Genomic DNA, 22,568 nt, shown 5'->3' with positions numbered 1-22,568 from the left:
TGTTGTGTCTTTTATTGCATTTCATCAGTAGGCACGTAAATGAATGTCAAGTTGTTGCAGTATCGGTGATGCCAAATTTTATCACTTAAGGCTAAAGGTCGTGAGTAACAAATCTTTGCAGTATAAAGGTATATTTTTCCCTTTATAATGAGTAAATCATCTGTGGGGCGATAATATAAGACCAAGTGAATATCCTTTTTCCCAACAACCCATAAAACTTTATGGTTTTAGAATCCATTGAGGAACCTTGCCTGAATCAATTAAAGATTGGTGATTTCTAAATGACAACTTTCATGCCCTTCATTCCTTCTAACACCCTGCCTGACATTTGGCAGATACTTAGCACACTTTTAAAAATGATCTCCTATTAGATGTTGAGCTGCCTTGCATGATCTCCCAGTTTTATTTCCTGTTTTCCATCTCCATATATTTTTGTACTTTTTAAACAGATTAGTTTATCTTTTAACCCTCTAATAATTTTTTTATTCTGTTTTAATTTTCTAATAATTGTCTCTTACTCCTTTTATGTTATCTTATTCTTCTATCATATGAAGTATCTTCTCTTGACCCTCTGAGGATATTAATAGTGACTTCTGTAATTGTCCGTGTTTTCCTGTGCAGTTTCTCTTCTAAGATCTGTTGGGCTTTGTTTAACCTCTTATGTTACAAACATTCCTCAAATATGATATTTGCCTATCTGTATGTTAAGGTAGACATTGAGAAGCTAATTTAACTTTTTGCATGCCAACTAGTAGACTTTCTTAGATATGTAGTGCCCTCATTTTTTTTAAGCCTTTCTGGGGATCCATAGCCTAAACCATCCTCTTTGGAGTTTTCCTTATTCATCATTTATCTTCATGCTTTCCAGCTTCAAAAGTTTTGTTGCTGTTTCCTCTTTAATCTTCTTTAACGTTATGGGTTTGTTCCTTTTTAGAAAATTTTTTAATCCTTTTTAGTGAGGTTTAGGACAGGAATAACTGAATGTGATCCACTTGTCCTGTTTGAGAGAAGGTATATCTTCTTCCTAGAGAAATCTTGTTTTTAGAAGTTTATTTTTAAGGATAATAAAAATTAAAACCAGGTTATTATTAGCCATTCAATAAATGTATTTTGATCTTTTTACATATGCCAGGGTTCAACTTGATTAAAATAACATTGTCCTTGTCTTCTTGAATCTTTTCCTTGTAGCAGGAAGGCATTAAACAAACATTAAAACAAGTAAGAAATTTGCAGTTTTAGGAAGCAAATGTGTAATCTCCCATTACCAAAACAAAGCACAGAGAAAGGAAGAAAAATAAAAGTACTTTGAGAAGTAATGACAGGATGCATAATTAAGACTTGTGTAATTAGAAAAAGTTTTATTAAGATATGCCATTTAACGGGGGCCTGAACAATAGCCAAATTTGCAAGACCAAGTGTTGGGACAGTAAGGGAGGGGTTACAGAAGAAAATTTCAGGCAGATGAAATCATTGATGGTGGTGGAGGGGTTGTTACAGCTTAGTGCATTTGAATAACTGAGGCCATTGTAGCTATGGCTTATAGAGGGGAGAAAAGTATCAGGTTGAATATGGAAGCAGGAGGCAGATCACTGAGGAACCCATAAAAATTAAGAAGTATAATACTTATCCTAAAGACAATGAGAAATCATTGAAATATTTTGAGCAGAACAATTCCAGGCTAAATGTCACTTGGGCTGCTAAGTGCAAAAGTAGAATGCAAGAAACTAGATAAAATGCTGCTTTAATGGTCAGGTAAAAATTTTGGCTTGGATTCTCTATTTACAATGGAGATAGAACAATTTCAAGACATTGTTAGACCTAGTCTAAATCAACTTGCTGAATTTGTAGGAAGAGAGTGGAGCTGAAATGTTTTTACCTTTTGGGGCTTGAGGTATTTGCTCAGGGTCTTAACTGGTGTCTGTTAAATTGGTATCCTTAAATCCATTCCTTTTCCTGGTCTCTTTAATGACATATAAGCCTAACAAAATAATAGCTCTCAAACACTATGCAGTTACTTTATACAACTAAATAAATACATTATATGTGATTTCAGAATAAGTTAATAATCATCAGAGCTGGGATTCAGAATACTCATCTGCCTGCCTCCTTGTAATTCTCCAGTAGTATCACATTGCCTTCTAGGTTCTCTTCCCTTCTCTCTGACATTAAGTCTAGATTTACAATTACTATGCTATAGCCTTTGCTGAGTCCCCTCTTGTTTTTCCAAGGTTAGCCTCATAGATTTCTAGGCAATAGATTTTTATCAAACGGCATAAACAAGCCACATTCTAAGCACAGAAGAATCTTGCTCCTCCATTACTCATTTCAGACTCATTCAGCACATTAATCTTTCATCAGTATACTATATCCAGAGTAACTTTATCTTCTGTCTCCTTCAGAATATATGTAATTTAGGTTTGTTACTTGACCATATGTCTTAGATTTTTCTTTCCAGATGTAAGTTACTTAATGCTCCAGATAACCCTAAGAAATGGAAAATAATAGTTACCCTCATTTTTAAATATGACACTAAATTTATTCTCTAACAAAATTGGGATGGGGCCTGGACATATTTATATTTATCAAGCTCTGCATGTCTATAGGGCATTTTTAAATCTAAAACACTATTTAGGAACAATTGATTGAGTCTGTTTTCCTAAATACCTCTTTCACCTTCCTATGACTTCTCATTCTTTTTACTTTATCTGTTTGTCAAATTCACTAGTCATATTTGAGAACTGTATAAGCTACTCACTTTTTATGAAATCAGTTTCAGTTGTCTTTTCATATCTATTATAAACATTTCATTTCTCCAAGAACACAAAAAAAGTGAATGTTTGCTTTTATATTTTCTTTCAGACTGACTCAAGGTTGAGACCAAGAAATTATTTCTGAAAAAGGATATTTATGGAATAGAATCATCCTGATGGGAGATAATGGAAAGACTTATAAAAAACAGCATTGAGTGTTCAAGTTTCAGAGGTGATTGGGAATGTAAAAGCCAGTTTGAGAGAAAACAGGAATCTCAGGAAGGACATTTCAGTCAAATGATATTTACTTCTGAAGACATGCCCACTTTCAATACCCAGCATCAGAGAATTCATACTGATGAGAAACTCCTTGAATGTAAGGAATGTGGGAAGGATTTTAGTTTTGTATCGGTCCTTATTCGACATCAACGAATTCATACTGGTGAGAAACCTTATGAATGTAAAGAATGTGGCAAGGCCTTTGGTAGTGGTGCAAACCTTGCTTACCATCAAAGAATTCATACCGGTGAGAAACCTTATGAATGTAATGAATGTGGGAAGGCCTTTGGTAGTGGCTCAAACCTTACTCACCATCAGAGAATTCATACCGGTGAGAAACCTTACGAATGTAAGGATTGTGGGAAAGCGTTTAGTTTTGGATCAGGCCTTATACGACATCAGATAATTCATAGTGGTGAAAAGCCTTATGAATGTAAGGAATGTGGAAAGTCCTTTAGTTTTGAATCAGCCCTTACTCGGCACCACAGAATTCACACAGGTGAGAAACCTTATGAATGTAAGGATTGTGGGAAAGCCTTTGGCAGTGGTTCAAACCTTACTCAACATAGGAGGATTCACACTGGTGAGAAACCTTATGAATGTAAAGCATGTGGAATGTCCTTTAGTAGTGGGTCAGCCCTTACTCGACATCAGAGAATTCATACTGGTGAGAAACCATATATATGTAATGAATGTGGGAAGGCTTTTAGTTTTGGATCAGCCCTTACTCGACATCAAAGAATTCATACTGGTGAGAAGCCTTATGTATGTAAGGAATGTGGGAAGGCTTTTAATAGTGGCTCAGATCTCACTCAACATCAGAGAATTCACACTGGTGAGAAACCTTATGAATGTGAAGAATGTGAGAAAGCCTTTAGAAGTGGTTCAAAACTTATTCAGCATCAAAGAATGCATACTGGTGAGAAACCCTATGAGTGTAAGGAATGTGGGAAGGGCTTTAGTAGTGGTTCAGATCTTACTCAACATCAGAGAATACATACTGGTGAGAAACCCTATGAATGTAAGGAATGTGGGAAGGCCTTTGGTAGTGGCTCAAAACTTATTCAGCACCAACTGATTCACACTGGTGAAAAACCCTATGAATGTAAAGAATGTGGGAAGCCCTTTAGTAGTGTCTCAGCTCTTAATCGGCACCAGAGAATACACACTGGTGGGAAACCGTATGAATGTAAGAAATGTAGGGAGACTTTTGGTACTGGCTCAAGCCTTACTCAACATCAGAGAATTCATACTGGTGAGAAACTATGAATGTAAGGAATGTGGGAAGGCTTTTGGAAGGGGTTCCGAAATTCGGCAACATAAGAAAAGTTATACCGATGAGAAGCTCTGTGAGTTGGAAACTGTAAGTTGGAATTACGTGGTTAAGAAAGGACAAATGGCATATAACAAAATACATACTAGTGAGAATACCTATAAATGTCATTAAGGTATGGATGCCTTACTAAGGCTTTACCACTTAGCCTAAGGGAATTCATACAGGGGGAAAGCCCACTCTGAATAAAATAAATATTTGAGGTTCTTTATATTCACTCCACTACTTTTGGAAAATTTATACTTGTAAATATTAAAAATTGGAAAAACTTTTATTGTGTTTGCTTTTATTTTAAACTTTAAAATTCCTTTAAGTGCTAACCCTGCTATATTTTTTAATGTTCTTACTTTTTGTGGGTCATACAGAATTACTGATCCATCTCAAAATTATTTTAAATTATTTATTGAGGGTCTAAATTTACCCTTTTGCTCCCTCCTCTGTTTCCATCCTAACCCATTTATTCAAAAGCCATATCTATTTTCTGTATTTTTGTATTGTCTTTCTGATGGTAGGTTATTTTTATACATATAAAGCTTGGATATCAGGTCAATCTTTGTTTTTTTAATTTGCATATATGTGTTTCATCCTGTTTGTGTTGTTACTGTTATTTTTCAGCATATCTTATGGATCTATATCTTTTAGCAGATCATTTTGTTTTCATTTTATAAAGTTAATACTCATCTTTTTACAAAACAGTTTTCCTCTATAAAAATGTAGAAATGAAAAAACAAAAATAGATGCAGTTATCTGTAATCTTACCAGTCATAGACAATCACTGTTAAACTTTTGGAGCAAACCCTTTCAGTCTATATGGCATTGTTTTTAAAAGAAGGTATGATTATACTATATTATAACCATCCTTTTTATATTCTTTGTAAAATGTTGCTATTTTATTGGCTTGAAAGTATTGATTTGTCTTATCAAACCCCTATTTGTCAAATACTGAAAGTTTTGCCATTATAAAGAGTTACCTTGATAGCACCTTTTGAATTTGCCTGCTTTTTATTCATTTTAGAGATATATATGTGGATCTCTTCTGTTTTTAAAGATGTATATGTTATAAAGATGTGCTTCCCTTTGATCAACATCCCTGACCTCTGTTATTTACTGAACATCAACCCACTTATTCTCCCGGTTCCTTTTATATGCATATATAACGTGTTTATGGTAATGGTATAATTAGTATATTTCAGAAACTTGTTATGTAGATTCTATTGTGCTTATCACATAATAAATGCCTGGTTAATATTAACCATCATCATTATCTTCTCAATCTTTGTTATTTATGGAAAAACTTCTAACCATGATCCACATCTTACTCAACATTAATGACATCACAATGGACAAAGGACATTCATGTAAATGAACATAAGATTTGATCAACATCCTTTCCTTACTGAACAAAGAATAAATCATCTTAAAAATATGAGATTGTAAAGTAGAAGGAAAGGTGCATTCAAAAATTCATACCAATGTGAAAATAAAAATAGGGTAACTTCATCAAAATCTGAATAATGAATGATGTCAGCATCTTGGTACCATAAGATGCACCCCACTTAGCCCCTCTTAAATAACAAATTCAGCATCCATGCACAAAAGTGCCTCTCTGGGAGTTGTGGGATCCAGTACCATAAGCCAGAAGACCTGTGAGATGTGCCCACCACATCAATAGGCAGACAGTCCTTGGTATGGACAGTGGAATAGACAAGAGTCTGAAATAGGCCCAACCTCTACTGGTTGTGGTCAGGCTATAACTGGAGAGAGCTGATTTGGGCAGATAGCCACAGATAAGAGCCTTTGTAGAGGTCTGTGCTTCCTGAGGAGAAATTCCAGCACTCCCCTGAAGAAATAAAAGTTTGGATGCATTAGAATAAATTGAACTTCACCAGCACCAGCCCTTCCCCAAGGTGCCTGGCACGGGGCCAATCTAGCCAGCAAGGACCTTCCCTTGGGGAAAGGGAGAATAGTGAGTGAATGCCCAGCTTCCTCAGGTGTATATAATAATACTGGAGAAACTCATTTCTTTCTTGCACCACCCAGAGTATTGAAGCAGTACCTCCATGACTGGGAGGAGGGAGGAGATTAGGAAATAGGCATATAAGAATCAGAATGCACTAAAGGAACACAGTTCCCACTGACTGCATTTAGGATTCCAGCAGGAAGCTGACAAGCCACTGAGAAAACTTCACCCCAGCACCCCCAACCTGTCTTGCAGGAACCAAAAGTATTAATGTTAAACCCACAACTTCCCAAATTCTGGAGCTCACTCCTTGCACATGCTCCCTGGTGCAGCAGTGATAGCCAGATCTGGTAGACAGGGAGTGCATGCAAAAAATAAGCCAGAGACTGTGGGTGACGGAGAAATCACAAAACTGAGCAGTAGTATCATCTTAGGGAAAACAAAACTTTTCAGCTGCCAGCCTAGTGAGTTGTTAGATGAGAGAAGACATAAAAACTTAAGAATTCAGCCATGAGGGAGCAAAAAGCACAAGCAGTTGTATCCATACAAGGTCAGAGAAGGTCCCAGGAATAAGTGGGACCAACAAAATGTATCTCGCACCTGAAGGCAACTTTTAATGATTAGAAAAGGCAACTGCTACTTCAAGTGCAAAAGCAATGCACAATTCCAAGGAACATGAAGAATCAAGGACATGACATCACAAAAAGATCTCAATACTCCACTAACCAAGTTCAAAGAGTTAGAATAATGTGATCTCTTGGATAAAGCATTCAAAACAAGTGTAAACAAAGATAGAAATCATAAAAATGAGCAAAACAAATTCTAGATCAGAAGGATTGATGAATGAAGTAAAAATGCAATGGAGAACATCAACAGTAGAGTAGACTAAACAGAAGATAGAATCAAAGAGATAGAGGACAGGAACTTTGAAATAATGCAGACAGAGGAGAAGAAAAAGAATGAAAAAGTGAAGAATGTCTAGATGTCTGTAGGGCACCATAAAATAAATAACAGAACCACTGGAACTCCAGAAATAGAAGAGAGAGAATGGGGAAGAAAGTTTATTTAAAGAAATAACTGAGAACTTCACAGCGTGGGGAGAGACTTGGACATCTGAGTTCATGAATCTAATCCTATTTGGATTCAAAATGACCTCCTAGACATCATTATAATGAAACTATCAAAGATTAAAAACAGTGAATCCTAAAAGCATCAAGAAGGGGGAAAAATGTGATTTACAAAGGAACCTCTGTTAGGCTATATACTACTCAGCAGAAATCCTATAGGCCATGAGAGAAGTATGTTCAAAGTGTTGAAAGTAAAATATTTCCCGCAGAGAATACACTCTCCAGCAAAGTTATCCCTCAAAAATGAAGAAGCAGTAAACTTTCTCAGATAAAAGCTTAGGGAGTTCATTACCACTTGATCTGCCTTACAAAATGCTGAAATGTTGAAATGAGTTCTTTAAGTGGAAATGAAAAGATTCTAATTAGTGCATGGAAATAGGAAAATGTCTACACACTGGTAAGGGTAAGTAGATTTAGAAAACTCTAATTCTATAATCTGTGTTAACCATTTAAACATAGAATAAAGAAAAATATAAAAAGTAACTAGCTACTATAATTTGTGAATGCACACTATGAAAGTGGCAAAATAAAAGGGGAGTAAAAGAATGGAGTTTTTGTATATGATTTGAAGTTGATAACTTAAAATGGACTGTTTTATCTTTAAGATATGATTATGTAAGCCTCATGGTAACCACAAAGTGAAAACTTTCTGTAGATTCACAAAAGATAAAGTGAGGGGAATCAGAGCATACAAACATGGAAACTCACCAATACAATTAGTAGGCAGAAAGAGGGAGTAAAAGAACAAACTACAAAACAGCCAGAAAACAAAAAATGAGACAAGGTTAGTAAGTCCTTCCAGATCATTAATTACTCCAAATGCAAAAGTATTGAATTCACCAATCAAAAGTGGCTGGATAGATAAGGCGCAACTATATGCTACTTCCAATGACTCATTTCAACTTTAAGGTCACACATAGGCACAAAATGAAGAGATGGAAAAAGATATTCTATGCAAGTAGAAATGAAAAGAAAGCAGGGCTAGCTATAATTGGACAATAAATTTTAAGCCAAAAACTATAATAAAAGACAAACAAGGTCATTATATAATGAAATGGGGTGAATTAATCAAGAAGATACAGGAATCATAAATGTGTATACACCCAACATTAGAGTACCTAAATATATTAAGCAAATATGAAAAGCTCTGAAGGGAGAGATAGACACTATAATAATAATAGGAGGGACTTCAATACTCCCCCCACCACTTTCAGCAATGAATAGACAATCCAAACAAAACAGGGAAACACTTGAATTGAACCTTGCATTAGACCAAATGAACCTAACATGTAGATAAAACATTTCAATCAACAGCAGCAGAATACACATTCTCAAGTTCACAAGGAGTATCTTCCAGGATAGATCATATAATTGGTCGCAAAACAAGTCTTAGTAAATTTAAGAAGATTGACATCATGTCACATATATTTTCCAACTACAATGGTATGAAATTAGAAATTAACAAAAGGAAAGCTAGGAATTTTACAAATATGTGGAAAATAAACATGCTATTGAAGAACTAAGCACACTTCTTGGGACAGAATAAAGCAAAAAAAATCTCAAAGCAAATAAAAATGGAAATAATACATAAAAATCTGCAGGATGCTGTTAAAGAAGTTCTTAAAGGGAAATTTATAGCGATAAATGCATGTTTTTAAAAAATTCAATTAAAATGACTTTAAATGTCAAGGAACTAGAAAAAGAATAAACTAAGTTCAAAGTTAGAAGGAAAGATCAGAGCATAAATACATGAAAAAGAGACTAATAAAACAATAGAAAAGATTAACTTACCAAAAAGTAGAAGAGTAGGGTAAACTCCCAAACTCATTTCACTAGGCCAATAGAAAAGATAAACTAAAATCTGTTTTTTTTAAAGAAGCTAAAGAAAAAAGTGAGGGAACCAAACCCTAAATAAAATCAGAAATGAGACATTCAAACTGATAAAAAAGAAATACAAAGGATGATATGAGAGTACTATGAACAATTATGTTAGCAAATTGGATAATCTAAAACCATAAATTTCTAGAAACATACAAAAACTACCAAGAAATAGAATGATGAAGAAATAGAAAACCTGAACAGACCAATTGCTAGAAATGTGTTTGAATCAGTAATAAAAAATTTCCAATGAAGAAAATTCCAGTACCAGATGGCTTCATTGGTGAATTTTTTCAAGCATTTAAAGAATATCAGTTGTTTTTTCAAACTCTTCCCAAATAAAGGAAGAGGAGGGAAAACTCCCAAATTCATTTCACTAGGCCAGCCTTACCCTGATACCAAAACCTGACAAGGATGCTACAAGAAGAGAAAATTACAGGCTGATAACTTTGATGAACATAGATGCAAAAATTCTCAAATGTTGGCAGACCGTATTCAACAGTATTTTAAAAGAATCATACACCATGGTCAAGTGGGATTTATCCTTGAGATGCAAGGATATTTCAACATATGTAAATCAATAAATATGATACATCACATGAATAGGATGAAAGGTAAAAATCATTTCAGTAGGTACAGACAAAATACATTCTTCCATAAGAAAAATGCTCAACCACTTGGTTATAGAAAGAATGTTCTTTGACATAATAAAAGCCATATATGACACCCACAGCCACCATCATACTCAATTGTGTTTAAAGCTTTTCTTCTAAAATCAGAAACAACACAAGGGTGACCATTCTCACCACTCCTACTTAACATAATAGTGGAAGTTCTAGCTGGTACAATCATGTAAGAAAATAAGTAAAAGTCACCCAAATTGAAGAGGTAAAATTGCCTTTGTTTAGATGGTATGTCATATATGTAGAAAATCCTAAGGACTCCACCTTAAAATTGTTAGAGTTAATGAATAGGGTTAAGTTGCAGGACACAAAGTCAATGTACAGAGGTAAGTTGCATTTCTATACACTAATAATGAAATACCTGAAAAAAAATCCCATTTACTATAGCATCAAAAACAATAAGGTACTTAGGAATAGATTTAACCAGTGAGGTGAAAGATCTGTACACTGAAAACTAGAAAACTTCAATGAAAGAAATTGAAGAAGACACAAATGATATCCCATGTCTATGGGTCTGAATTAAAGTTAAAATGTCCATACTACCCAAATTCAACTATAGATTCAATTTAATCCCTGTCAAAATTCCATTGGTGTTTTTTACAAAAATAGAAAAAACTAAAATTTGTATGGAGCCACAAAAGACCTTGATGAGCCAAAGCAATCCTGAATAAGAACAACAAAGCTGGAGCCATAACACTGCCTCATTTCCAACTATACTACAAAGTGGTAGTAATTAAGAATGGATGGTACTAGCATAAAATGGACACACACACATACGCATATGTACTATCAATTACTATTTAAGAACGGAGCCTAGAATACTCAGTTGAGAAAGGATAGTCTTTTTAATAAATGATGTTGGGAAAACATGACATTCATATGAAAAAGAACGAAATGGAGCCCCTATGTTGTACTACTCACAAAAACTAACTTGAAATGAATTAGACAAACATAAGATCTGAAACCCTAGAGCTCCTAGAAGAAAACAAGAAAAAACCTCCTTGACATTGATCTTGGTAGTAATTTTTTGGATTTGGACAAGGAATAAAAATAAAAATAGATAAGTGGAACTACATCTAACTGAAAGTATTTTTTTGCACAACAAGAGAAATAAAATGAAAAGGCAACCTGTAGAATGGGAGAACATATTTGCAAGTCATGTCTGATAATGGATAATATTCAAAATGTGTATTTAAAAAACAACTCATACAACTCAATAGCAAAAACAATCTGATTAAAAATGGGTAGATGAATCAAGTAGACATTTTTCTAAAGACATACAAATGACCAAAAGGTAAGTGAAAAGATGCTCAGCATCATTCATTAACAGGGAAATGCAAATCAAAACCACAAAGAGATTCCACATAACTGAATGAATGGCTATCATTAAAAACAAGAGTTAACAAATGTTGGTAAAGATGTGAAGAGAAATAAATTCTTGTGCACTGTTGATGAGAATGTAAATTGGTACAATTACTATGGAAAACAGTATGGAGATTCTTATAAAATTAAAAGTAGAACTATCATATGATCCAGCAATCCCTCATCTGTGTATATCTCCAAATGAAATTGAGATCCCTCATCTATGTATATCTCCAAATGAAAAGAGATATTTGCACTTACATGTTCTTGCAGCATTATTCACAATAGCCAAGATACGGAAACCACCTGAGTCCTTCAGTGGGTGAATGGACAAAGAAGATGTGTATATACACAATAGAATATTGTTCAGCAGTAAGAAAGAAGGAAATTCTGCTGTTTGTGACTATTTAGATCAACCTTGAGGGCATTATACTAAGTGAAATAAGTGAGAAATAAATACTATGTGATATCGCTCATATGTGGAATCTAATAGCCATACTCATAGAAACAGTATAGTGATTGTTACCACAGGCTAATTGGGGAAATGGAGAGATGTTGATCACAGGGTACAAACTTCCATTTATTAGATGAATAAGTTCTAGGGATCTAATGTATAGCATAGTGACTAATAATACTTTATTATATATTTAAAATTGCTAAATGAATAGATATTAAATGTCACCACAAAAAAGAAATGGCAATTATGCAACATGATGGAGATCTTTGCAAATGCTATAGTGGTAATCATTTTGCATTAACATATATGTTATATATACATTACATTATGTGTGTGTGTGTGTATGTATGGCCTATATTATACTGAAGTATGTTCTTTCTATAAATGCTTTGTTGAGGGTATCATAAATGGATGTTGAATTTCGTCAAATGCTCTTCTGCATAAATTGAGATGTTCATATGATTTTTATCCTTTATTTTGTTAATATATCATGTTGGTTGATTTGTGAATGTTGAGCCATCCTTGTATCCTTGGAATAAAACCCAGTTGTTTATGGTGTATGATCCTTCTAATATGGTATTGAAATATGTTTGCTAATATTTTGTTGAGGATTTTTGCATCTGTATTCATCAGGGATATTGTCCTATGATTTTGTTTTCTTGTGTCTTGCCTGGTATTGGTATCAGCATAATGCTGGCCTCTTAAAATTAGTCTGGAAGTGTTTCCACCTATTTCATTTTCTTGAAGGCTTTGAACGGCTTTGTATTCTGTTTTCTAATTAAAGCACAGTTGAAGTATAGTAGATATACAAACTTATATTGGTTTAAACTATACAACTGTGGTTCAACAGTTAGCCGCATAATTAAATCCTTACCCTAGCTAGTGCAGTTACTTTTTGTTAAAATGGATGTTATAGAATCATTGGCTGTATTCTCCATGCTCTATGACCATTCCTTTGATCAGCTTATGATTTGAAAATCTTTGTGCCCCTTTATCCCCTACAACCTCCCACCCACACACCCCAACCCCTCTCTAATGATGACCACCAGTTACCTCTCAGTGTCTATGAATCTACTGCTATTTTATTCATTTTGTTTTTATATCCTACAAATAAGTGAAATTTGTATGGTATTTGTCTTTCTCTGCTTGGTTTATTTCACTATAGGTCCAACCATTTGTTGCAGATGGCAAGATTTCTTTCTTTCTTATAGCTGAATAATATTCCATTGTGTATGAGTACCACATCTTTATTCATTCATATATTGATGGACATTTTAATTACTTCAATAACATAGCTATTGTAACTAATGTGGCCATAACTGTAGGGGTATATTTATCTTTTTGAATCAGGTGTTTTGTTATCTTCAGGTAAATTCTTAGGAGTGGAATTACTGGATCAAATAGTATGTCTATGTTTAGTTTTTCATTTTTTTAGAGAATTATTATTTTAATTTTGGCATCTTTACACTACAATTACATGAAGGACATTATGTTTACTAGGCTCCCCCCATCACCAAGTCCCCCCCACATACCCCTTCACAGTCACTGTACATCAACGTATGATGCTGTAAAATCACTACTTGTCTTCTCTGTGTTGCACAGCCCTCCCCATGCCCCTCACCACACTATACGTGCTAATCATAATGCCCCCTTTCTTTTTCCCCATCATTATCCCTCCGATCCCACCCATCCTCCCCAGTCCCTTTCCCTTTGGTAACTGTTAGTCCATTTGTGGATTCTGTGATTCTGCTGCTGTTTTGTTCCTTCAGTTTTCCTTTGTTCTTATACTCCACATATGAGTGAAATCATTTGGTACTTGTCTTTCTCCACCTAGCTTGTTTCACTGAACATAATACCCTCTAGCTCCATCCATGTTGTTGCGAATGGTAGGATCTGTTTTTTTCTTATGGCTGAGTAATATTCTACTGTGTATATGTATCACATCTTCTTTATCCATTCATCTACTGATGGACATTTAGGTTGCTTCCATATCTTGGCTATTGTAAATAGTGTAGTGATAAACATAGGGGTGCATCTGTCTTTTTCAAACTGGAGTGCTGCATTCTTAGGGTAAATTCCTAGAAGTGGAATTCCTGGGTCAAATGATATTTCTATTTTGAGCATTTTGGGGAACCTCCATACTGCTTTCCACAATGGTTAAACTAATTTACATTCCCACCAGCAGTGTAGGAGGGTTCCCCTTTCTCCACAACCTCGACAACATTTGTTGTTGTTTGTCTTTTAGATGGTAGCCATCCCTACTTGTGTGAGGTGATATATCCCTGTGGTTTTAATTTGCATTTCTCTGATAACTAGTGATGTGGAGCATCTTTTCATGCGTCTGTTGGCCATCTGAATTTCTTCTTTGGAGAAGTGTCTGTTCAGCTCCTCTGCCCATTTTTTAATTGGATTATTTGCTTTTTGCTTGTTGAGGTGCGTGAGCTCTTTATATATTTTGGATGTCAAGCCTTTATCAGATCCGTCATTTACGAATATATTCTCCCATTCTGTAGGGTACCTTTTTGTTCTATTGATGGTATCCTTTGCTGTACAGAAGCTTTTCAGCTTGATATAGTCCCACTTGTTCATTTTTGCTTTGGTTTCCCTTGCCCGGGGAGATATGTTCAAGAAGAGGTCACTCATGTTTATGTCTAAGAGATTTTTGCTTATGTTTTTTTGTAAGAGATTTATGGTTTCATGACTTACGTTCGAGTCTTTGATCCATTTCGAATTTACTTTTGTGTATGAGGTTAGACAGTGATCCAGTTTCATTCTCTTACATGTAGCTGTCCAGTTCTGCCAGCACCATCTGTTGAAGAGACTGTCATTTCCTCATTGTATATCCATGGCTCCTTTATCGAATATTAATTGACCATATATGTTTGGGTTAATATTTGGAGTCTCCATTTTGTTCCACTGGTCTGTGGTTCTGTTCTTGCACCAGTACGAAATTGTCTTGATTACTGTGGCTTTGTAGTAGAGCTTGAAGTTGGGGAGTGAGATCCCCCCCACCACTTTATTCTTCCTTCTGAGGATTGCTTTAGCTATTCGGGGTCTTTGGTGTTTCCATATGAATTTTAAAACTATTTGTTCCAGTTCGTTGAAGAATGCTATTGGTAATTTGACAGGGATTGCATCGAATCTGTATATTGTTTTGGGCAGGATGGTCATTTTGACAATATTAATTCTTCCTAGCCAGGAGCATGGGATGAGTTTCCGTTTGTTAGTGACCTCTTTAATTTCTCTTAAGAGTGTCTTATAGTTTTCAGGGTATAGGTCTTTCACTTCCTTGTTTAGGTTTATTCCTAGGTATTTTATTCTTTTTGATGTGATTGTGAGTGGAATTGTTTTCCAGATTTCTCTATTAGTTCATTATTATTGTATAGGAAAGACACAAATTTCTGTATGTTAACTTTGTATCCTGCAACTTTGCTGAATTCTGATACTAGTTCTAGTAGTTTTAGAGTGGAGTCCTTAGGGTTTTTAATGTACAATATCATGTCATCTGCAAATAGAGACAGTTTAACTTCTTCTTTACCAATCTGGATTCCTTGTATTTTTTCTTTTGTCTAATTGACTTGGCTAGGACCTCCATTACTATGTTGAATAACAGTGGGGAAAGTGGGCATCCCTGACTTGTTCCCGATCTATCCATTGGAGTGAGTGGTGTGTTGAAGTCTTCCAAAATGAATGCATTGCATTCTATTTCATCCTTTAATTCTGTTGTTATTTGTTTAACATATATTGGTACTCCTGTATTGTGTGCATACATGTTCATAACGGTTATATCCTCTTGTTGGACTGAGTCCTTTATCATTATGTAATGTCTTTCTTATCTCTTGTGACTTTCTTTGTTTTGAAGTCTGTTTTGTCTGATAGTAGTATTGCAACACCTACTTTTTTCTCCCTGTTCTTTGCATGGAATATCTTTTTCCATCCCTTGACTTTTAATCTGTGCATGTCTTTGGGTTTGAGGTGAGTCTCTCGTAAGCAGCATACAGATGGGTCTTGCTTTTGTATCCATTCTATTACTATGTGTCTCTTGATTGGTGCATTCAGTCCATTTACATTTAGGGTGATTATTGAAAAATATGTACTTATTGCCATTGCAGGCTTTAAGTTTGTGGTTACCAAAGGTTCCAGGTTAGCTTCTTTACTATCTTACTGTATAACTTAACTCGCTTATTGAGCTATTATAAACACTGTCTGGCTCTCTCCCTGGCATCTTTCCACTGTTTCGGTGCAGATAGGAGATTGAGCTCGAGCTAGCATAAATAAAGGCTCTTTGCTTTTGTACCGGACACGGCTCCCTGGCACTCTTTGGGGGTCACGAAATCTGGGCATAACACTGGCTCTGAATATATTGTAGGAGAATGGATTAAAGATGGCGGCTTGGGAGGAGAGACAGAGGCTTACAGAGGCTTCCTCCTAAAACTGGATTCAATTAGAAATTTTAATTGGTGCAACTAATCCTGAGAGAGCAACAGGAAAGAGGACGGCGTCAGACTGCACGCACCTGGAGAAAAGAGCAGACCTCACCGAATGGAGTAACGTACCAGAGCTGTGGCTCCATGGGACCCGAGCCCCTCCCCCACCCCAGCTCACTGGCCGGAGGAAGAGAAACAGAGTAGGGAGGGAGTGGAAGGCTTGGGACTGCTGAATACCTAGCTCCGGAGATCTGCACTGGGAGCAAAAACCTGCATTTCATGAGACTCGCATGACTACTGGGTTGGAAAGTTAATACAGGCAGAGTTCCTGGGGAGACTGGGATTCCGGCCACTTGTGGAAAGCAACAATCCATATCTGGCTGCTCTGGGACAAAAACTTATACTTGTGTGGCCGGCACACTGGCTCAGGCAGTGGAGACAGGCAGAGCAGCCGGGAGGTGGGGAACAGCTCTTTCCTCCCCCCAGGCACCAGTCCTGCTCCCCTGTGACCCCAGACATTGCTTCAGGGGCTGAGCAGCTCCAGAGACTACAGCTTCTGGACACTAGAGGGCACCATATACAAACATGCAGTGCCAAAGGAAACTTGTCCAGAGCAAAATTATTAATACAACTCCCAAGAAAGATTTAAATGATATGGACCTCATGACTCCTCCTGAAAGGGAGTTCAAAATAAAAATCATCGATATTCCAATGGAGGTATGGAAAAACATCCAAGAAATCAGGAATGAATTCAGGTCTGAGATCCAATCATTGAAGAGCACGATGGAGGGTATTAAAAGCAGGTAGGATATGGTGGAGGAGACAATAAATGAAATAGAAACTAGAGAAGAATACAAAGAAGCTGAGGCACAGAGAGAAAAAAGGATCTCTAAGAATGAAAGAATATTGAGAGAACTGTGTGACCAATCCAAGTGGAACAATATTTGCATTATAGGGATACCAGAAGAAGAAGAGAGAGAGAAAGGGATAGAAAGTGTCTTTGAGGAGGTAGTTGCTGAAAACTTCCCCAATCTGGGGAAGGACATAGTCTCTCACACCATTGAGATCCACAGATCTCCCAACATGAGGGACCCAAGGAAGACAACACCAAGACACAAAGTAATGAAAATGGGAAAGATAAAGGATAAGGACAGACTGCTAAAAGCAGCGAGAGAGAGAAATAAGATCACATACAAAGGAAAGCCCATCAGGCTAACATCAGACTTCTCAGCAGAAACCTTACAGGCCAGAAGGGAGTGGCATGATGTATTTAATGCCATGAAGCAGAAGGGCCTGGAACCAAGATTACTTTATCAGGCAAGATTATCATTTAAATTTGAAGGAGGGATTAAACAATTTCCAGACAAGCAAAAGCTGAGAGAATTTACCTCCCTCGAACCATCTCTACAGTCTATTTTGGAGGGACTGCTATAGATGGAAGTGTTCCTAAGGTAGAATAGCTGTTACCAGAGGTAATAAAACCGCAGTAAGGAAAGTAGAACTGCTAATTATGAAGCAAATGCAAAATTCAATTAACTATCCTCAAAGTCAATCAAGGGATAGACAAAAAATAAAGATTTTGATACCTAATATATAAAGAAGGAAGGAGAAAGGAAAAGAAGGAGAAACAGAAAAGAACCTTTAGATTGTGTTTATAACCACATACTAAGTGAGTTAAGTTAGACTCTTAGATAGTAAAGAAAGTAACCTGGAACCTTTGATAAGCACAAATCTAAAGCCTGAAATGGCATTAAGTACATACCTATCTATAATCACCCTAAATGGAATTGGACTGAATGCACCAATCAAAAGACATAGAGTCACTGAAGGGATAAGAAAACAAGACCCATCTATACGCTGCTTACAAGAGACTCACCTTAAACCCAAAGACATGCACAGACTAAAACTCAAGCAATCGAAAAAGATATTTCATGCAAACAATAGGGAGAAAAAAGCAGGTGTTGCAGTACTAGAATCAGACAAAATAGACTTCAAAACAAAGAAAGTCACAAGAGATAAAGAAGGACATTACATAATGATAAAGGGCTCAGTCAAACAAGAGGATATAACCATTATAAATATATATTCACCCAACACAGGAGTACCAGCATATGTGCAACAAATGGTAACAGAACTAAAGGAGGAAATAGAATGCAATGCACTCATTTTAGGAGACCTCAACACACCATTCACTCAAAGGACAGATCCACCAGACAGAAAATAAGTAAGGACACAGAGGCACTGAACAACACACTAGAACAGATGGACCTAATAGACATCTATAGAACTCTACACCAAAAGTAACAGGATGCACATTCTTCTCAAGTGCACATGAAACATTCCCCAGAATAGACCACATACTAGGCCACAAAAAGAGCCTCAGTAAATTCAAAAACATTGAAATTCTACCAACCACCTTTTCAAACCACAAAGGTATAAAACTAGAAATAAATTGTACAAAGAAAGCAAAAAGGCTCACAAACGCATGGAGGCTTAACAACACACTCCTAAAGAATCAAAGTCCAAATTAAAATGGAGATCCAGCAATATATGGAAATAAGTGACAATAACAACACAAAGCCCCAACATCTGAGGGATGCATCCAAAGCAGTCTTAAGAGGAAAGTATATAGCAATCCAAGCATATTTAAAGAAAGAAGAACAAACCTAAATGAATAGTCTGTCATAATTATCAAAATTGGAAAAAGAAAAATAAATGAGGCCTAAAGTCAGCAGAAGGAGGGACATAATAAAGACGAGAGAAGAAATAAATAAAATTGAGAAGAATAAAACAATAGAAAAAATCAATGAAACCAAGAGATGGTTCTTTGAGAAAATAAACAAAATAGATAAGCCTCTAGCCAGACTTATTAAGAGGAAAAGAGAATTAACACACATCAACAGAATCATAAATGAGAAAGGAAAAATCATGACGGACCAAGCAGAAATACAAAGAACTATTAGAGACCACTATGAAAACCTATATTCTAAGAAGCTGTAAAACCTAAAAGAAATGGACAACTTCCTAGAAAAATACAACCTTCCAAGACTAACCAAGGAAGAAACACAAAATCTAAACAAACCAATTACCAGCAAAGAAATTGAAGTGGTAATCAAAAAAGGACCCAAGAACAAAATCCCCGGGCCAGATGGATTTACCTCGGAATTTTATCAGACCTACAGAGAAGATATAATTCCCTTTCTCCTTAAAGTTTTCAAATAATAGAAGAGGAGGGAATACTCCCAAACTCATTCTATGAAGCCAACATCACCCTAATACCAAAACCAGGCAAAGACCCCACCAAAAAAGAAAATTACAGACTAATATCCCTGATGAACGTTGATGCAAAAATACTCAATAAAATATTAGCAAACCTAATTCAAAACTATATCAAAAGGATCATACACCATGACCAAGTAGGATTCATCTCAGGGACGCAAGGATGGTACAACATTCGAAAATCCATCAACATCATCCACATAAACAAAAAGAAAGACAAAAACCACATGATCATCTCCATAGATTCTGAAAAAGCATCCGACAAACTTCAATATCCATTCATGATAAAAACTCTCAAGGAAATGGGCATAGAGGGCAAGTACCTCAACATAATAAAGGCCATATATGATAAGCCCACAGCCAACATCATACTGAACAGCGAGAAGCTGAAAGCTTTTCCTCTGAGATCAGGTACAAGACAGGGATGCCCACTCTCCCCACTGTTATATAACATAGTACTGGAGGTCCTAGCCACGGCCATTAGACAAAACAAAGAAATACAGGGAATCCAGATTGGTGAAGAAGTTAAACTGTCACTATTTTCAGATGACATATTATACATAAAAAATCCTAAAGACTCCACTCCAAAACTGCTAGAACTAGTATCAGAATTCACCAAATTTGCAGGATACAAAATTAACACACAGAAATCTGTGGCTTTCCTATATACTAACAATGAGCCAATAGAAAGAGAAATCAGGAAAACCTTTCCATTCACAATTGCATCAAAAAGAATAAAATACCTAGGAATAAACCTAACCAAAGAAGTGGAAGACCTATACCCTGAAAACTATATGACACTCTTAAGAGAAATTAAAGAGGACAGTAACAAATGGAAACTCATCCCATACTCTTGCCTAGGAAGAATGACTATCGTCAAAATGGCCATCCTGCCCAAACCAATATACAGATTTGATGTAATCCCTATCAAATTACCAACAACATTCTTTAACCAACTGGAACAAATAGTTCAAAAATTCATATGGAAACAGCAAAGACCTTGAATAGCCAAAGCAATCCTGAGAAAGAAGAATAAAGTGGGGGGGAATCTCACTCCCCCACTTCAAGCTCTACCACAAAGCTATACTAATCAAGACAATTTGGTACTGGCACAAGAACAGAGCCATAGACCAGTGGAATAGATTAGAGATTCCAGACATTAACCCAAATATATATGGTCAATTAATATTCGATAAAGGAGCCATGGATATACAGTGAGGAAATGACACTGTATTCAACAGATGGTGCTGGCAAAACTGGACAGCCACATGTAAGAGAATGAAACTGGATCACTGTCTAACCCCATACACAAAAGTAAATTCTAAATGGATCAAAGACCTGAATGTAAGTCATGAAACCATAAAGCTCTTACAAAAAAACATAGACAAAAATCTCTTGGACATAAACATTAGCGACTTCTTCATGAACATATCTCCCTGGCCAAGGAAAAAAAAAGCAGACATGAACAAGTGGGACTATACCAAGCTGAAAAGCTTCTGTACAGCAAAGGACACCATCAATAGAACAAAAAGGTACCCTACAGAATGGGAGAATATATTCGTAAATGACGGATCTGATAAAGGCTTGACATCCAAAATATATAAAGAGCTCACGCACCTCAACAAGCAAAAAGCAAATAATCCAATTAAAAAATGGGCAGAGGAGCTGAACAGACACTTCTCCAAAGAAGAAATTCAGATGGCCAACAGACGCATGAAAAGATGCTCCACATCACTAGTTATCAGAGAAATGCAAATTAAAACCACAATGAGATATCACCTCACAGCAGTAAGGATGGCTACCATCCAAAAGACAAACAACAACAAATTTTGGCCAGGTTGTGGAGAAAGGGGAACCCTGCTATACTGCTAGTGGGAATGTAAATTAGTTCAACCATTGTGGAATGTAATATGGAGGTTCCTCAAAATGCTCAAAATAAACTTACCATTTGACCTAGGAATTCCACTTCTAGGAATTTACCCTAAGGATACAGCACTCCAGTTTGAAAAGACAGATGCACCCCTATGTTTATTGCAGCACTATTTATAATAGCCAAGAAATGGAAGCAACCTAATTGTCCATCAGTAGATGGATGGATAAAGAAGATATGGTACATATATACAATGGAATATTATTCAGCCATAAGAAGAAAACAAATCCCACAATTTGCAAGAACATGGATGGAGCTAGAGCGTGTTATGCTCAGTGAAATAAGCCAAGCGGAGAAAGACAAATACCAAATGATTTCACTCATCTGTGGAGTATAAGAACAAAAGAAAAACTGAAGGAACAAAACAGCAGTAGAATCACAGAACCGAAGAATGGACTAATGGTTACCAAAGGGAAAGAGACTGTGGAGAATGGGAGGGAAGGGAGGGATAAGGGCAGAGGAGAAGAAAGGGTATATTATGATTAGCATGTATAATGTGGGGGGGGGGAAGGGAAGGCTTTGCAACACAGAGAAGACAAGTAGTGATTATACAAAATCTTACTATGCTCATGGACAGTGGCTGTAATGGGATTTGTTGGGGGGACTTGGGGTAGGGGAGATCCTAGTAAAGATAATGTTCTTCATGTAATTGTAGGTTAATGATAAAATTAAAAATAATAAAAATTTTAATAAGTAAATAAATAAATAAACACTGATGATTCTTTATTTCTCTTCCTTCTTATTCCTCCTCCATTCTTCATATGTTGGTTGTTTTGTTCTGTGCTCTTTTTAGTACTGTTGCCATTTAGAGCAGTCCCTCTAAGATACCCTGTAGAGGTGGTTTGTGGGAGGCAATTTCCCTCAACTTTTGCTTGTCTGGGAATTGTTTAATCCCTCCTTCATATTTAAATGATAATCCTGCTGGATACAGTATTCTTGGTTCACGGCCCTTCTGTTTCATTGCTTTAAATATATCATGCCATTCTCTTCTGACCTGTAAGGTTTCTGTTGAGAAGTCTGATGATAACCTGATGGGTTTTCCTTTTTAGGTTACCTTTTTTTTCTCTCTGGCTCCCTTTAATAATCTGTCCTTGTCTTTGATC

The 22,568-nt window shown here is 36.1% G+C and overlaps 2 protein-coding genes across 2 annotated transcripts in view; both read left to right on the top strand.

Moving 5' to 3' along the window:
- Nucleotides 1-5,620, top strand: part of LOC118912535 (zinc finger protein 345-like) — a 29,582-nt gene extending 23,962 nt beyond the window's left edge. The window contains 2 exon segments of the mRNA XM_036885785.2: nucleotides 2,860-4,291; nucleotides 4,293-5,620. Coding sequence (XP_036741680.2) covers nucleotides 2,937-4,291; nucleotides 4,293-4,476 — 1,539 coding nt within the window. The 5' untranslated portion in view covers nucleotides 2,860-2,936 and the 3' untranslated portion in view covers nucleotides 4,477-5,620.
- The window catches only part of LOC118912522 (zinc finger protein 420-like), a 108,121-nt gene that overhangs the window by 23,070 nt on the left and 62,483 nt on the right, over nucleotides 1-22,568 (top strand).

The sequence above is a fragment of the Manis pentadactyla genome, chromosome 15 (assembly GCF_030020395.1).
Source record: "Manis pentadactyla isolate mManPen7 chromosome 15, mManPen7.hap1, whole genome shotgun sequence".
NCBI lineage: Eukaryota > Metazoa > Chordata > Mammalia > Pholidota > Manidae > Manis > Manis pentadactyla.
This window is presented reverse-complemented; position numbering and strand designations above follow the sequence as displayed.